The 18,761-nt window shown below is 35.8% G+C and overlaps 1 protein-coding gene across 7 annotated transcripts in view; it reads left to right on the top strand.

Annotated features, from left to right (window-relative positions):
* Positions 1-18,761, top strand: part of MLLT10 (MLLT10 histone lysine methyltransferase DOT1L cofactor) — a 132,756-nt gene that overhangs the window by 43,972 nt on the left and 70,023 nt on the right. For 6 of the 7 annotated variants that reach the window (XM_072925464.1, XM_072925463.1, XM_012571535.5 and 3 more), the window contains 4 exons: positions 484-593; positions 6,747-6,850; positions 10,345-10,438; positions 12,386-12,481. In XM_072925464.1, the coding sequence (XP_072781565.1) occupies positions 484-593; positions 6,747-6,850; positions 10,345-10,438; positions 12,386-12,481 (404 nt within the window). The remainder of the gene's footprint in view (positions 1-483; positions 594-6,746; positions 6,851-10,344; positions 10,439-12,385; positions 12,482-18,761) is intronic. The other variant, XM_030264537.4, reaches the window with a different exon arrangement.

Raw genomic sequence — 18,761 nt, 5'->3', positions numbered from 1 at the left:
AAACAGGAGTCTATTCAAATCAGAATGACATTTTTAAAACAAAAATTATACACAGAAGTCGTCTACGATACTATGCTTGTAAGAATGCCAGTTTGGTCAGATGCTGCTTCCTTTTTGCAGGACTTGGAGTAGCTTTTATGTAAAGACTGTATTAATCCAAGAAATCTAAAAAAATAGTAGTTTTTCTGTTTGTGTGTCACTGTTTGTATAAATCATTAGTATTTGAATTTTATGGAGTATTACTCATATAAATTATCGCTGACTACATTAAAAAATGTATTACTGATCATCTAAAATGTGGATAACAGAAATGAAAATGTAAACATGATTTAAAGTGTAATTTATGTCCTTAATATGCTAAACAGTTAAAATAGTCAGTGGAAAAAAAAGTGTTGCAAAAGGTTCTTTGTACTATAATTGTACTACATTGAAATGTCCTTGAAGCTTCTAGAAAACATTAAATACAATTATAACTTTTTGTAGGTTGGGCTCATGTGGTTTGTGCTCTGTACATTCCCGAGGTGCAGTTTGCAAATGTTTCTACAATGGAGCCTATCGTGTTGCAGTCTGTTCCTCATGATCGTTACAATAAGGTATAATTATATGTCTTTTTATATCTAATGTATTTATTTTAAAACTTCTGAGATGTAATAATATAAAACCGTACTCCTTAGAATGCACTTTATATAAAATTCCTAAATGTCTGCAGTAATGCTGTAAGTTTTCTGCAATGTCTTTATGGTAAATTGAAGAATTAAGAAAGCTGTGTTATTAAAGGACGAAGCTGTAGGGTTATCTGTTATATCTTATTAGTCATTTACAGATTAGGGGCTGTTTCATTAATTAAAAATACTGTGATCTTTGAATAACAGTTTATTTTGAAAGGAATCTGAAATATTTTCCATAGGTTAAAATACTATTGCAACTTAAATGTGATGTTATTATTAATTACCACAAAGTCCTAGTGTTTTAAGTGTTGATATTAACATAAACATGTTTATAAACATTTTTTTTAAGGACAGAAAGGTATGTTAATATATTAAGGCAAATGCTTGCAGACCTTTGCCTTTGTAAACAACATTCACTTTAGTGGCATTATTTGCTTATAGGAGAACTGCTCCTAAGTAATAGTCAGTGAGATGGAATGTTTTATAAAGTGTGGTGAGATTTCAAATAAAAAAAGCCCAAAAAAGCTGAGCAATAAACCAGTAGGTTGTTAGTGTTCTTTATTGATAGTTACATTTTTCTTATTTAACTTCTGTTACTTTCTCCTCACTTAACTACATCGATCTTTGTATATTCCTTTCTGCAGATGCAAACTGTCTGAATTTCTGATTAGTTCTGTTACATGTTTTTCTTGTGTTGTTCTTTTAACCTCTAGTTTATTTTTTTTCTTTATTTTATGGTAGTTTGTGGACACTGGAGTAAAGTAGGAATAGACTGTGTTATAGGAAAGAGAAAGAAGAAAAAGGCATACATCTCCTCTTGTGTTCTTCCCACAGGGAGACCAGTCCCTGTTCATGTTGCCTCTGTGACTTCCAGTACCCCCCACATCCCCTTTGCAAGTTTCCATCTTTGATTTATGGGCTGCCCCTCCATTTTTCTAGCCTTTTTCATTTTTTCTTTCTTTGGTCTTTTCCTTTTCTGTTTCACTTTCTCCAGTTGCTGTCAATATGTTTTGTCCATCTTATTTACCAGTGTAGATGAAAAACCAGGAGTCAAAGTCTAGGTTTTTCTCAAGCTTTCTCATTACTATCTGAGCATCACTATTGGCATATCTCTATTTGCCTCCCTCTACATTGGCAAGAACATGCAACAGTGAGATTCAGTACACAGCTAATCAAACATTTCTTGGACACAAAACAGTAAAAATTTGCTGTAACAGATGAGTTCCTCAACTCGGAGGAAACAGAACACCTCTTCTTTTTCCTTGAGTAGTAGTCAGTCATGTTTGGGGTTTTTTTTGGTTTTTTTTTTTTGGTTTTTTTTTTGTTTGTTTGTTTGTTTTTAATGGTAGTGGTTCTTCCTTAATGTCCTTCAAAAATTTCGTGGGACACTTTAGATTTTGTTTTATCTTGCACCATTTCCGTGGAAGGTAATTGGATATTGGATGAGTAAATCCTTGTAACTTCGAAAATGTGCTCTGTATCTTTGATAATTACGTGTTGACAAAATCCATTGTTTGTCTCTGTCTTTAGTCTTTAAGTCCTTTCCATCATAACTAAAGTTTCTTCCTTCTCAAACAGTTTTTGTTCTAAATATATGACAATACAGTTGTGTTTGCACTAAAATTCTAGTTTCCATTTTTGTTGTCTGTACTCAACGGTGGGTTTTTTTTCTCACTAGATAGTTACTAGCACCATACAGTTAATGTAGAGAGAGTTCTCCGGCTCTTAGCTCTCTGTGCTCTGGGCAGGTGTTCTGATTGAGGTCTATTTTCCATGTTAGCAGTCAGCCTAAAACTACTTTCACTGGTTTATTGTGAAGTACAATGAGATCGGTGTCAGAAATGTCAAAGTTTGGAGTCACACCTCTAGCCTGCAAATTATTATTATTTTTGTTCTCTCTTTTTTACAGAACTCAGATTTCACTGTCATTATTTGGTCTTTTAGGGTCAGGGAGATAGTGTCTGTGGATTTCAGGGGAATCCAAGAAATGGCTGTACTGCAGTTGCTGCAGCAAACCTTCTGAAACCAATCCAACTGCAGTGCTAGCAACAGTCTAGTGGTAACAGTACTGAATTTAGAGAAGTATTGGCTGACAGGGAACTCTCAACTCTTGCTAAGTCTGTAGCTGGTGCTGAGTTTAGTATGCTGTGGTTAAACTGCCATAGGTTCCCAAGTAGGCTATTCTTGAGCAATACCCCCAAAACCAATAAAACTATTAGCTCCCTTTACATGCAGCCTATAATAATTTCACCTTCTACTCCAATTGCTATTTAAGATAAATTATGTTTATTTAAATGGTAATTTTTTCAGATCAGAATCTTTGTAAAGCATTTCACCCTGACTTTATTAGTTTGTGTAAAAATTGAAAGAAAAGCTTTTTTTTTTTGAGAAATAAGTATGACAAACGGTTTTTGAAACATTTGTTGCACATTGATAACAAGTGTAAACATGTAATTATGAAAAATGACTGGAGTTGGTTCTTTTTTTAGAGAGGCTTAGTAATAATTTCATTCTATTTGTCAGCTCATGTTGGAATAGGAGATTTTAAGTAAGATATGATTTCCTGTGAAGTTCTAAATAATTCTCTGTGCATGGCTGGATACATATAGAACACTAGCATATGGAATTGGGGGAAAATAGAGGCCAAAGAAAATTATCATAGGGAAAAATTACACTGTAGTATTTAAAGTAAATATTTTTGAAGTTTTGCCAGGATATAGTACTTAATTTAATGTTTGGGTTTTTTCTCTATGCACTTGTTTCTTTACTAAACACTGCAAAACATGCAGTATTACTAAGTACAGTAATCTTAAATGCAGGAAGAAATGCTGTAGATACCAAAGCATGGGGCTTGTCTGTATAGAGATATTTGGCTGCTATTTCCCTGAAGTTTGCCTGCGTCATGGATAAAAACCATCACATTACAGAATGAATCCACTGAATGATTTGATTAATGAGTTAGCTATTAGGAAAGCTCTTCTTACACAGTTGCTTCCAAAAGAGAAGTGGACTGTTAGTTGCTCTTCTTTTCAGAAACAGGTCCTTCTTATTCCTTGGATGGTTATGCATAGATAATATATATTTATTTTATGTCAGCTTTTTTTGTCTCTTTCAGGTTCATTTGAAACTATGTGATAATTTTATATAATTACTGCTTTTAGGAATGTCTTTTAAGAAGTGATTAAAAGATAAGTACGTTTGTAGTTTCTTGATTTGCCTTTTAGTGAATGCAGCTGGCAAACTTATCTTTCAGTTCTTGATGCAACAATGAGACATTTCTGTACAATTCCTAGGTTTGATTTTGTGATCAGAGAATGATACTCGGTAGCTGTTATGAGTAAACTATTTCTGAAATCACTTTTTGCCTTACAATTTTTTTTTTGGTCTTATCTTCCCTGCTGTCTTTACTTTTGCAAGGAAGGTTTATACTTTGAATCTTTGAAGGGATAATACTGACAGTAACATAAAGACAGATGTGGAAATTAGATAATTTGCCTTTAAAGAAAGTAAGATATTTGCTCTGTTTTTGAGCAAAATTTCCTTTCTGAGTCAAAAGCTTTTGCTTTTTTTTCCAGTGAATTTGGGAGAGTACTCTCTTCCCTAAAGAGCTTTGAAGAAGAGTGCAGCTGTAGGTGGTAGGACACAGTTTTAAACTTCCACATTTCAGAGGTTTCAGAGATGTAGCATTTGTATGGATTTGCAAATACATCCAAGTCTTGCTTTGTGAAAGAAAGACAAAGGTTTTCAGACTTCTGGAATTGTGTGTCTAAGAGAAGGTACAAATATGAGAAGCTCAGCTGTAGAGCACTTACTGTCTGTTGGAACTTTCTTTGTTTCATATGGAATACTAGGAAACAGGTTTAATGCTCATTGCTATTGTAGGCAAATTCTTTGAGCTTCTTAAAATGAGTAATTAATCTATCATGTTGCATTTAAACTTGCTAATAATGTAGCTTGTAGTAATTTTTCAGTCATTTTACTGTGAATTGCTCTAAGAGGTCCCAAAACAGAGACCCTACATGTAGGGTAAATACTGAAAAACGGAGTCTACATCTCTGCTAAGTGGAATGCTTGTATTGCCTTTCTTTCTGAGCTTCAGTGAGGAAAAAACTTGGAGAACTTGAAACAAAACCCTGAAAAAAACAGAAAGTAACTGGAGATTGAGTTTTATGGGGTTTATTGAACTCTGTTTATAGAGGTATCTTACTTTGAAGTTACTTACACTTAATATAGTGACTCAGATGAGGTTGATGGATCATGACCTTGTTCGTTCCTAAAATCTAAATGTGTCAGGTCATGGTATGGAAAGCTAAAAAGCAGCCAGTCTCAGACCCTGTCAAACAACTGAATTATCAGTGTTCACCACCTTGATGTACAAAAGAAGCAAGGCAAAGAATTAAGTAAGATTATCCCCTTTCTGATCTTTTCAATGTTAGATTATAGGGTATTATTTTAGGATATATTAGCTTTTTAAAGTGGTGGGGAAACTGTACAAGAATATAGTAGTTTGTGGACACTCCAAAAGAATAATTCTCCTACCTTCAAGTCTTGAATATTAACAAAAATGCTTTCGTTAGCTGACACCTCCTGTTAAATGTTGTTCTAAAAACCTGTGTAACAGGCTGTTCTGATCTCAGAATTTCACCCATTTTTCTGTCTAAGACTGGTTTTAAAAAAAATTTCAGTGGTCTCCTGGTCCATTCCCCCCACCCCCCCCAATATTTTCTGCTACCCATGGTTGATGTAATTTGTATTCATTGTTGTACTGAAAATAGGTTGTGATAAAAGTGTTAGTCAGTTAAAATAGAGACAGTTTTATTTTCTGGCATAAAGAATTTCTCTTTTCTCATTAAGGATCTTATAGTGGGGTTTCTATAGAGGTAAGAGTGTCCTTAATGTTTAATACTCAGTAAAGTTCTCTCATATAAAAACAAATACTTAACCCACCTCAGTGCTGGATGATACTTTCATTGAGAATCTTCTCTTAAATTGTTAAATTTTACACATGAATGTGATATGATCTAAAATCTCTCTAAATGCTCTTTCAGTAATTAGGACAGGAAAAAGTGAAAAGAGATTTAGTTTTGCCTGGTGTTTGTCCCTGGAATGCTGGTGAGAGATTGTAGTGATGCATAGTATTGCAGTGAGCTTCCACACAGTATGGGTCCATATTTATTGCCCACTTGTTAAAAAACAAGAAAAAGTATTGAATAATGAGGAAGAATTTGGATTTTTTGGCTTAATTTCTTTCTTCTGTTTTACTAAGAATGTTTTTGAAAAGATTAAAAATTGCCATGGCATCCCAGTAAAAGAAATAAATTGACAGAAATGCTATGAGAAGATTTTCAGGTACTAAACAGGTTATTTTCATTTTAGCTTGTTTTGGAGGTTGAAATGTGTTTGGTATACTCATTCAAGCTTTTTTACAGAAGATTCTTGATTGATTAATTTACAAGATGCTTATGGGGCTGTCCAAGTCATACTGAAGTAGTCATCCAAACAGAGTTCTGTTAAACACCAATTTCATTAAAAGTAGATGAGCATCATATGACTATTGAAACATGCTATGACACTTTGAAAATTCTTTTCACCAAATGTACAAATAAAATCTCAAGTTTGCAGGTTTTTTGTATGTAATTGTGTAGATACATATATATACCATATGGCATATTGTACTATTAGGCACTCAGTCTGATGTTTCTGAATTCCACAAATACAGGTTATGTTAAATGAATATGAAAATGATTGAGACTTAAAAGGACATAAATGCAAGCTTGAAAGCAAGGACAGTTGAGAAGTTAATGCCATTAACCCTTGGCAGTTTAACCCTTTGGCTGGTTGACAATGGTATGAAATGTAAGCAAATTAGTTTGTACTGCCTTAACATAGGTGAAGTGTTACACAAATCTCAAGAGTCTACCAGGTGATCTCCTTTTGCTAACAAGCGTGATTAGACTTCCCTAAAGAATTTTTACACCAGCTTAGCTGCAAAATGCAGTAGTTCTCAGCCTAGGATATTCTGTAGCACAGAATTTATTTGTATAATTCTTATCAAATTAAGTATTTTCTCTTTGATAGACATGCTATATTTGTGATGAACAAGGCAGAGAAAGCAAAGCAGCTACTGGTGCTTGTATGACATGTAATAAACATGGATGTCGACAAGCTTTTCACGTAACATGGTAAGTATATTTTATTATTTAATATCTCTGATGTTCCAGAAAGAATCAATACACACAGTGTAATGAATAAGCTCCTTATTTAGTACATCTTTTGAGTAAAGAAATACTGTAAAGCGATTTGTTTTACTAACAATATGGCAGTGGCAGCATAGATTTTGCTGTGAGGTGCAAAAACTGCTAATACTCCCTTGGGTGGTAATAAATGGTGTGTGCTCCCGTTAATAAGTATAGGGGAGTTTGGGTTTTTCCCTTGGTCTTAGGTTATTTTTCTTAGAGGATGTTTAATAGGATATGGGAGTATGAAGACATTGTTTGTTAGCATTGCCTGCTAACTGATTTTGATGTTTACGGTTGGTAAATCAGTGGGAAAATTACTGACCTGTATGTAAAATGTCCTGGACTCACCCTTTCCAGTATGGATTTCCAAACCATTTGGGAGTAGCTCACTTTTCAGTGGTTTTATCTAAATGGTACAGATCATCCCGAACTATTCAGATTTCATGTTTGCTGGAGAAAAAAAAGCTGTGTCCCCCACCATGTGATTCATTCCGCTTTAAGATACTTAGTTTTACTTGCCTTCAGGAGATGCTTGTTTCACTTCATGGAATTCTAAAATAGGCTGGATAATTAGATTAAACCATGTCAACAGGTAAAAAGGAAGCAAAAAGAGTTCCACTCCAAAATTTGCAGTCATTGCTAGTTTTTTCAGTTTCAGCTGGAGTTATTTTACAGTAGTGGGCAAATTTATATAGGCTGTCTAGCTACGTTATCTGTGGATTTACCTGTCTGTTTTATGACTGCCCCAGTATACTGCTTCATGACCAGTTTAGTCAGGGAAATGGTATTTGCACATCAGCTTAAATCACTGAAATGTATTTTCTTCAGCATACCCAGGAGATAATTTTTATGTCTTGTGGAAATCTTGAAGGGTTCAATTCCACTGTTTTGGTGCTGATAATCTTGGCAACTCTGCCTTTATTTTTTTAATTGCTTGACTACTTTGCAGGTTTTATTCTTTCATGAGCATCTAATTTTTCATTGGACGTGATCGATGTCAAGTTTCTTTTTGTGGTGAAAATGGATTGTGTTCCTCAAAGCATGCATACCATGTAAAGGGATTACTTAGAGATGTGAAAAAATGTGTACATCCAAGTGCTTGTATGAAAAGGTCTCTTTCCTTTCAAACACTTGGGTGCATACAAGAGTCCTTTTCATCCTTTTACTTTATACCAAAACCCTGTTTTCAGTGGATGATGTGAAGAGCATGAGAATTAAAGTAGAAAATTAAAACAGCTATCTTATTACTTTTTAGAATCTTTTGGTTCAAAAACATGGTCTATACTACAAAATGATATCTAGCTGGAGAGTAGTATAGCTGGAGATAATTAGAGGCTTCTGTAATACTTAAAAAAATGGATGAAAAGCCTGAAGACTACCAGAAATCCAGGGCAAGGTGTATCAAATTGGGATTTTCAGAATGATTATCTGATGAAAAATGAGCTTGAGTGCATATTTTTTGTTAGAGAAACTTAAAAACAGTAAGTCTTTCCTTAAAGACATACTCTTAATTTTTTTCTTAGTTGGTATCAGCTGTAGATGTTCATGTATTTAGTATTTCTGGATTTTCCAATAATCTCTGAAAATGAATCACATTATATAGTCTTCTTTCATTTAAATACTCCCGTGTATCATTTTGACTGTAACATTGCATTATTATGGTGTCTTGGTTTGAAATACAGGTGTCTGCCGAGGAAGGAAGGAACCTCCCTTAGAATGGAGAGTATGACCCCCTCCTTCCGAATTATTGTAACTTTGGAATTAAGGGTCTTTCAGGCAAAGATATGGCAAAAGCAATAGCAGTTCTTTACTAGTGTGTATGTGTAAAACAAACAAACAAAACCAGTGGCAGCAAGACCAAACCAAAGGAAGACCAAGCGGAAACCCCAAGGAGCGCTCTCGGCTCCCTCTGCGGACGTTTCCCCTTAGCTGCAGGTCTGGTCGCGGCCGGCAGGGGCGCTGCTGGCTCCTGGCCGGGGGCGCTGTGGCTGAGCTCGGGCAGCGCGGGGTCATGGCGGCTCGGCCGAGGCAGGAGGGATGGAGGAGAGGCTTTGCTCTACAAACCCCTGGGGACAATCGGTCCTGGTGCCCAGCGGGACCTCGGGAGCAGCAGGCCGGAACGGCACGGACGAGCACAACCCTGGAGTGGTAGATGAGATGTATCAGGAGCTCCGCCGTTGGAACCGCAGGGATGTCTGGGCAGGCAGGGGCTGTGGGGCTACAGTGTCCCAAAAAAGGAGGAATAATGGCAGAGAAGATGGCAGGGCAGTGGCAGCCGGCCTCCCGAACCGGGCAGAGAGCGACTGCCTTGGGGGTGAGGCTCGAGAGTCCCGGGGTTCCCCTGAAGCACCTGAGCAGCTGTGAAGGGTCCCTGTTAGGTGAGGTAGGGTGCCAAGAGGGCACGGTGAGCAGAGCTCCACGCACGGTACGAGAATGGCAGCGGGAGACTGAACCCCGCAATGGGGACCAATTCTCGCCACAGCCACTGCAGCCTCTCTCCCCTCCCAGTGCCGAGAGCTCAGGAGAGATAGCAGCTGCCCCAGCCACCTTCTTCCCAGCCCCATTCTCTGAGAGAAACCCTCAGATAAGATAAATGCAGCCTGTGCCCTCCTACCTTGAGTTCGGCAACTTCTGTTTTCTCTCTTAAGTAGCCAGTGGTTGTGGTCTCCTAGCAATATATTGGAGAAGATTCCCTAAGAGAAAGAAACAAAAGGAAAAATGGAAAAATCCTAAACCCGGGCATGTCGGAATGAAAATTATATGTAAAATATAACAATATCTAGTTTGTCAATATCTAAGTTGGTTTTGATAAAGAAAATACATCAGCATTACAAATGGTGAAAAACCAAATTGTTTTGAAAAAATTCTAGTAGAATAAGGTAATAATTAGTCCAGTCAATGCAACTTCTGTTGATATTTTTAAAAGAGATTAGCCTGCCACAGTATTTTAAACTAGTAAATACAGTTTGATTTACTATGTGATTCAAGTTAGATTAAAAAAACTCCAGTAATTTTCATGGCAAATCAGAGAAGCATACATGCAAGTTCTGAAAAAAACTCATCTTTGGAACTATATGATTTTGTTAAAAGCTGTTCTTTCCTTAGATTTTTTTTTTCCTTGATTTTGAGCTAAGAGTAATTTTAGATTGCTTTGTTTATTTGTGTGAGTAGCTGCATAGTAAATGTAGATTTGCTAGTTGTAAGCTTGTGTGAGCGGCTTAAAGATTCTGAAAAAAGGAAACAGGCCAAAATATGAATTATACATGTTTTTCCCTGTGCTACAAAAGTTCATTATGTGTTCACATGCCACTGGAAGTTATTGTGTGGAAATCTCTTATTAATTGCAGATATAAGCATCCATATGTTTTCAGCTGTGATATTGTGGTACAAACTGGTGTAAAATGGCTTTTCTTGAATGTTGTTTGGTTTCTTTTTAGTGCACAGTTTGCAGGACTTCTTTGTGAAGAGGAAGGCAATGGTGCAGATAATGTCCAATACTGCGGCTACTGTAAATACCATTTTAATAAACTGGTAAGTATTTATTCTATAAATAAATGTTACTGACTTATTTTTTATTCTGAGATGCCAATAGCACTAGAAATAATGTTTTCATGTAGTTCAAAAAGTAGATTGTATTTCATCAAAACAATGTTTTAATCACAGTTACAGAACTACTAGCTGGAAATGTTTTTATAAGTGGTTACTTTATAGATGTGTGGGTTTTCCCCCTCTTCCAGAAATAGCATGCACATTTAGTGGGTTTTTTTCATTGAGTTCCTGGAATGTTTCCTTGTGCTATTTGTTTAGATGCCTTCTAGGAATTCAGTCCGTTTTGGAATAAACTAGGAAATATTACTTCTAGAGAATAAAGAAGCACTCCATATCTTTCTGCTTCTTGTTACTCTTCTGTCCGGCCTCTTTTGTTCTATCTCTCACTGTGTAGACAGTGAATATTCCCTCCTTGTAAGTTCTCTCAAACACAACCTTAAGGATGTGACTTGAGGTTTGATTTTTAAAAAAACAAACAAGAAAAGAAAAAAATTGAAATTTCTCAGTTAATGCAGTAGGTTTTGGATCAGACCTCTGGAGTCTTTCCTTTCACGTCTTAAGTTTGGGAGTTCCAGATATCTGTTTCTATGTACATGTGCGAGTGTGTGGACTTGAGGGGCTTACTGATGTTTAAAAAATGTTATTTATTAATACTAAAATATACAGACTTATCTTCAAATACTGTTGTAAGTATAGTTTAGCTTGCAGATTACTTTTAACTGCTAAAAAACTTGAATACTTGGTGTGACTTTTAGGTTGCAGCAGGGTAAAAACACAGGACTAGTCAACAATTTAGTTTCTAGAAGATAAGCTTTGTGCAGTTGGTTTTGTGCTTTTGTGAATACTGATGAATTTGCTTCATAATGAAGATAAGTCAGGGATTTCTAGGCCATTAGTAAGCTAAGATTTTTTTTGCTATCTTGAGCTAACTGTTTACAAAAAGAGCGAAAATGGTCTCTTATTTAGTGGTGAAGGCAAACCCTTACATTGTTATGCCTTTGATTTGAATGTAGCAATGCTGCTATGATTGAGAACAGGTATGTTTATTTAAACCGAAGTTTAATGATGAAGACATAACTCTATATTTGACATACAATTAGTTAGCTTTCCATTACAAAGCTATAGTGGTAAGAACAATAAAGATTGGCAAGATTAAGTGTTTCAGTTTTTCTTTAGGATTGTTGTGACTGTTAATGCCTGGTAAATACAGGTGAAATACAGGTGCTTAGTATTTACTGCTGAAGATGGTGGGTGTTCTGCATCTACTATTCCACTGAAAACTGGTTGACAAAAGAGTGGCCTGAAATGTCTTTAAATGCTTCCTCAGTTATGAGAAAACCAACATTTAGAACACTGGCCCAGCATAAAGTATTTGCAGTCTTGAAGTAGGTTCTCAGACATTACAGAAATACAGGCAATTACATCTGCCACTTACAATCACAGACATGACTGTAGCATTCTTTTTCATGGTTTTTAATCCATTTTTATGAAAATATACCAGACAGATCGCTTGAATAATAAATAAGTAATGAAGTCACCTTACAATGCATTTCAAGCATGTGTCAGGGCATCACTGTGGTTTCATATAATACTCATTTGAGCAGCATCTTTTCTGTTTTATATTATGAAAACTTGAAAATGTGTCTAGCATCTTTTAACCTTTAAAAAGTGGCATATTTCATTTCTCTGTGGAAAGCTTGCAAATTTGTGGGAGGTGTAAAAGTTGATACAGGGACAGGCTTTTTTCCTGAGATATATTCAGTAGTCGTGTGAATTTTAGTGTCAATAATTAGTCAGCTTTGCAGTAACTGAAGCACTGAAGTTTTTTTCCTCAAGCAGTAAAGCATCTTGTCAGTGGAAGTGCTTTATACTTTTTATTTATTCAAATGGTTCCTTTTCTCTGTCCATAAATATATTTTCTCTTTTTAGAAAAAGAGCAAACGGGGATCTAATAGGTCATATGATCAAAGTTTAAGTGATTCTTCCTCTCACTCTCAGGATAAACATCATGAGAAGGAGAAAAAAGTAAGTGGATTTGTCGTTGCTAATTATGTGGCACATCTGCTTAAAAGTAACCCTTTCTGATAAATTTAATTTTGGCTGAAAAGGTTGAAGAAAATCTTTTTCTGAAGCACTGAATAATAAATAACACTTGATAAACCATAGGTACTGGCATCCAATGTGGAAACCTCTTCAGGTGCATATGTGTATGCACTTCTCTATTTCTGTTTGTATTCAGTTTTGTGATACTGAAACATATCAATTGGGAAGGCTGTTCCATGCAACTTATTTTACTTTAATTTTCTGTTAGAGCTTTTCTTGTATACCCTTTGTATACTACATGGAGAAGAAAACCAGCAGTAGACATTTTAACAACTGTGTGGCTAAACATGTGCATCTAATTCCTTATGTTTCAACCTGTTATATCTTCCTCTCATCAAGTGTCTCTTGACACATTTTACTGGTACCAGTGGTCAAGCCCACTGTGCTGGCAAAATGCCTTGTTACTCACCTGGGAAATCTTGCTGTGAAGGTACAAAGAACATAACTGCTGATTTCTAATGTTGCCATATTATTTTAATGATCTGACTTTGCATATTATTAAAAAATAATTTCAAATCTATGATGAATACTATTTTTAGGTTTTTATTACTGCAAAGTTAGCAGTAGTCTGTAGGAAATTTGTCATCTAAATTCAACAGAGGGTGATAACAGACATAATAATGCAAATATGCTTTGGCATTTTTTTAGGCCTCTAAGAATATATACAAAACTGCTCACTAGCACATGTACTGTACAAATAGCTTAATAGGATTTTGTGTGTATGTGGGTAAACTTAGTTTTACATTATTAAAAATAATTACATAAAAATTGGAATTGAATCTTTTGACCATATATGTATTATACAAAGGAGCTATATTTATAGAAACAGGAAATTGAATAGCGAATGTCAGTCTTTAGACTCTTAGTCTCCTTAATATTTGATTTGGATTTTAAGATCCCTTCCGTTTTGGATGGATATTGATTGCCAGTTGTTCTTGGATAATCTTCTAAAACGTCTGATCTTTAGACTTGTTTAATGGTGTAGGTGAATCATACCATCTTTATCTGGTAATGCAGAAAAGAGTGTGCAGTGTGACGCTCTTGTACCTCTAAATCTAAATTTAGGGCTAAAATAATAAAAGTATGGGGTTTTGGCAGACTTTTTTTTCCGTAGTAACATGTTGGTAGAAAAAACAATTTTGAATTTCAGACTACAGAATTAGCTGCATGGTAAACTCTTACTAATATTTGCTATATTTTTTTCTTAGTTTTTCACTACTGTCGTATTTTAGGTCATGTTTTATCAAAGTACATGCATGGATTTTTACTCACATTGACAAAACTTGTAAGTTGGTGTGTTTTTTTTTTTTTTTTTAATTTTGGGTTTTACTTTTTGTTTTTCTTAAATTAATTTGACTGAAGATACTATGCTTCCCAGGTCATACCTGAGAAATCTACTGTGTACACTTTCAAGCTGAGTGTGTTCAGTCAGTGGTGTCAGCTATTTTTTCAGCTTATGCTGTGCATTTGATATACTGTATTAAATACCTTGAAGAAGTAGGACAGTTTTTTAGGGTGACTTTCCTTATATTCTCTTGTAAATCATGTGAGAATCTAGATTTTTTTCATATTATAGTGAATGTTTGTGTATTTCTTCACAGATACAGTAGTGTTTGTGTGTATGTGGTACCCACACCCCCCTCAAGACCACTGTAGTTTCTGCTGTATCTTTCATCTTCATTCTCTGGAAGTTTGGATAATCTGATCTGTAGGCATCATTAAAGTTTTCTGTTTTGCCAGGCAGTAGCTGTATGAGGTGTGGTTTGGAACCACTTTTCTTGCTAAGACCTCAAAAACTATCAATTTGTGCATGTGAAATATTACACTGCAGTAAGAAGCGGTTGGTCTGAAGATGGTAATATAGGTACCTGTCATTTTTACAGACAGGCTCAGCTGAAAGCCTGTGTTTCCCTTCCACAGTGCGTATTTAGTCTCTTCTGGGCACCCTGCCAACAAAATTGTTAACTAATATGTAAGGGTATAATAATAAAAAAAAACCCCTGAACAGTTCTAAGCAAACCTTAGGTATGATTTAATTTTCATGATGATGTTGATGCTACAGAATAAATAGCTTTATTATATTCTGATTACTACTGCCTAAGCATTGTTAGCTTCTGTGGCAGAGATGCTGTTTAGAAATGATTTAGTGATGAGGCTGTGTCCCTTATAAAGAGGATTGGTAGTATGTCACTTGACATTCCATTATAATATCCCTTTTTTTTAGGGCCCAGGTACTTACTCAGGCTTTCTTGGGAAAACTTAGGCCACCATGAAGCTGTGGAAGAATGCCACAGGTGTGGCATAATGTTACTGGCAGTCTTATATTTGGAAGGACTAAAGAAGGAACTTCTTTTGGAGTTGACCTTTGTATAACGAAAGTATTTTTTTTTGCTGCTAACATGAAAATTAGGCAACGTTACTAGCTTTATATATTTATGACTTCTGAAAAATGTGACTATATTATGTAGTAAGTAACTACTGTATAGCAGCTGAATTACACCAGTGCCTTTTCTACTAGAAGTGCTTTGGTCTGGGCTAAGCAGGAAGGGAGAATTTAAAACTCTACTGCAGTGGCTTGTATAATGTCAATTGAACAAAAATGGGCTCGTGACTGAAGACTGCAGATGTCTTAAGAAGTGATTGAAGAGGCAAAAAGTATAAAATAGTGACAAAGGACCTCTTGTCACTATCACAGAAGTTGGGGAGCATCAGAGGAGAATTAAAATACAGGAGCCAGGATAAGTGTCCTAAACACTGAGCTACTAATGCATCGTGGGCATATTTTTGCTGCTTGTCTTGTTCTTAAAGAAACATTACTGCTTTTCTGATTATGTGGGTAGAAACTTGAACACCTTATAACAGGTTGTGGCAGTGTGTCACACTCCCTGTTTTCCACTGTAGCTGGGAATTTGGTTGTTAGGCCCATGGGAAGGGAAGATTTAAACCATGTCTCTGCATTGAGAGTTTTCATAGGCTGTGTGTTGTGGAATTGTGTTTGGAACTGCCCGGACTTTGCCAATATGTTGTGCAGGAGCCTGTGCTCATGTGTCAGGGCAATGAATTTCATTTGGGAGAAAGGTGCTTGATGCTTGTTAATGAGTTTGATGTGCTGTGTAAGCTGTTACAAGGTGCGTTGTAAACACCGAGATCAAGTGTTCTGGGGTATTTCCTCACTGTCTGAACAACTGACTGGGAAAAGGTAAAATGGACCTGCTATGCATCACAGAAGATTCTGTGGTAAAAATAAGATCAGATTGCAGAGTTTTGGGTTATCATTCAGTGCATAACCAGTAGTTTCTTTTTTCTCTTGAAAAACAACAACAACAAAAAAAATCTGTTTTAGTCCCAAGGAGTCACTTTATATGCTGTATAATGTTTTAAAGATAATTTTAAGTCATTCCTCTATGAATTGCCTCATTTAATAAACTAAGTGGTGCTACTTGAACATTGGGGGTTTTATGTAACTTTTTAGGGAAAAAAGCTCCAAAGTCTTCTCAGTAATGCAGTATCCCATTGAATTTTTATTAAATTTGTAGGTTTTGTTTATCAGTTTTATATATTTGACTGTTTAATCCTTTCAACTGCTTTTGATGTCTGAAGCAAAATTGTAACAATGCTGAAGATAACTAGAAGAAAAGTGGTTTGCAACCACTTTGAAATTATTTCAATTTTAGTAATTGAGGTAATACTAGATAAATACTATTTGAATAAGAACTGTGTGGTAGAGATGCTAATGGTGATGCATATCTGTGTTAACTTACTCCAAATTCTATTCAGTCTAAGAGAAAGAATCATGCTACTGAAACATCTCTGAAAGCTGGTCAGTAAATATAAACCATGTGTATTTCAGTGTATAGATACACTGATATCCATCTAAGATGCAGAACCCAGTTCCTGTTTCCCAAAACTCAATTTTTGTGTGGGTTCTATTGGTTCAAAAAGGGATGTCTTCCTCCGTCAGTCCTTAATGTTGTTTCCAATGCGTTTCTCTTTCTGGACACCTGTTCTGCATTGACTTTCGTAGGAGCATAGATTTTTCTTTTTTAATACATCTGTTCATGTCAAATTCTGTTGAAAGTCTTCCTATTTGGGAATACTGACAGCGTGTGGCTGTGTAAACAAAATTCCCTTAGAAGGCTACTTTATCTGAGTATATTTAGTAATAGATGGTTTTCTCTGCAGGATTAAGAAGAAAGGTGGCAATCTGGTTTGACTTGTTGCTCACTACAATTCTCTGTTAACTTATGCTGTTTTCTGTGTATACAACTGTCATCCTGATAATCAACTGCCTGACATTTACTGGAGCTGGCACCAGCACAGTGATCTCTTGTGGGGGTCAAGAAAAAATACATAAGAATATAAACTAATTTTAATTTGCATTTTCTTTTATTTTAGTAAGAGAAAAAGTAGGAACTTCTTGTTTCAATTCTCAAGATTATAATGGAATTACTGATTTGACTACCTTATATTTTTTTAACCTTACAGTAACACATTATATATATTACTGGAAAAAGAGTAATGCTTTTAGTAATGCTTTTAGCACAGCAAACACCTCAATAGTGCTAAGCTTGTCAGCTGGAATTAGTTAATTATTATAAAATCAAAATGACTAACATACCACCTCAGGTATATCTAAAAACTACTCTGCAAGATGTAGAATTTTGTAAGGCTGCCTAGGTTACAACTGTCTTTTTCCTTCTCAAAGTACACATTTTAGTATTTGACTTTTACTATGAAAGAAAATACAACCCCTAGCCAGCAGCTCACCCTCACACAGCCGCTTGCTCATTCTCATCCCTTATGGGATGGGGGAGAGAATCAGAAGAGAAAAAGTGAAAAAACTTCAGGGTTGACATAAAGACAGTTTAATAGGTAAAGCAGAAATGTGCATGCAAGCAAAGCAAAACAAGGAATTCATTCACCACTCCTCAGGAATGCAGGACTCCATCACTTGTAACTGTTATTTGGTAAGACGAACACTATCACTCTAAACATCCCACCTTTCTTGTTCTTCCCTGGCTTTTGTATACTGAGCATGATGCCGGATGGCGTGGGATATCTTTGGTCATTTAGGGTCAGCTATCCTGGCTGTGTTCTTCCCAGGTTCTGGTGCACCTCCAGCCCACACACTGGTGGGGTGAGAAGCAGAAAAGGCCGTGACTACTCAGCAAAAATGAAAACATTCCTGTGTTATTAACACTGTTTTCAGCACAAATCCAAAACACAGCCCCACACCAACTAGGTGAAGTAAATTAACTCTATCCCATTCACAACCAGCATGTTTCAGTTCTGTAGCTATTACTGTAAGAGATGCAGAAGTAAAAGGTGCTTTGAGATTTCTTTTTCTTGGCTTTGGATTCTGGATTAATACAAGATTACTTGTATTTTGACTTTGTAACAGTTTGTAGAAATTGATGTGGATACTTTTTTATGAAGTTGGTTATTTCATCCATACCATGATTTGGGTTCTGGTAGACCGTATGCAGTTAAAGATGATCTACGATGTTAAGCTGACTGAGACAGGAAAATTGAATGGATTCCTTCTGTATGCCTTTCTGCTCGCCTATTTCATGATATATATGTGACAGGTGTCTCTAAGTTATCTTGCAGACAGTGGAACATTTCACAGTATGTAACATAATACGTAATTTAAACTTGTAATTTTTATAGGAATTAATAAAGGTGAGCAGTGATAATACATAGTTGTACTGATTTAGTTAATCTTGGACCATTTGGGAAGTTGTAAAGTGCTACTCAAGTGTTTGGCAATGCATAACCATTACTGACAATTAACATTAAACTGCAGATAACAGAAGCGGTGTATTTTAATGTTGAATATCAAAGGAATAGCTCATTCTGGATAAGAGCTGGTAGTCTGGCACCTCACAGAAGCTTTGGATAGCATTTTTATCATTGATTCTTGAGACTTTTTACCACTGAGATTTAAAATTATGACGATTATTCCTGTATTTAAGTGAGGCTTTTCAGTATTTAAGTAATTGAATCAAGAACTGGTTCTTAAGAACAAGTGTTATGCTTAGAGCTGTATGTGTATGAATAATGCTGGCAGTAGTGTCCTACCTCTCCCTATAAACTATCTCTTGCCTGTATCCTTTTATTACTGTGACTGCAGCAGCACAGCTGCTGCACTGAATTTTTCTGCTGTGGGTTCTACTGTTTAAAATGCTAGTTAGATGAATGT

The sequence above is a fragment of the Taeniopygia guttata genome, chromosome 2 (assembly GCF_048771995.1).
Source record: "Taeniopygia guttata chromosome 2, bTaeGut7.mat, whole genome shotgun sequence".
Taxonomy (NCBI): Eukaryota; Metazoa; Chordata; class Aves; order Passeriformes; family Estrildidae; genus Taeniopygia; species Taeniopygia guttata.
This window is presented reverse-complemented; position numbering and strand designations above follow the sequence as displayed.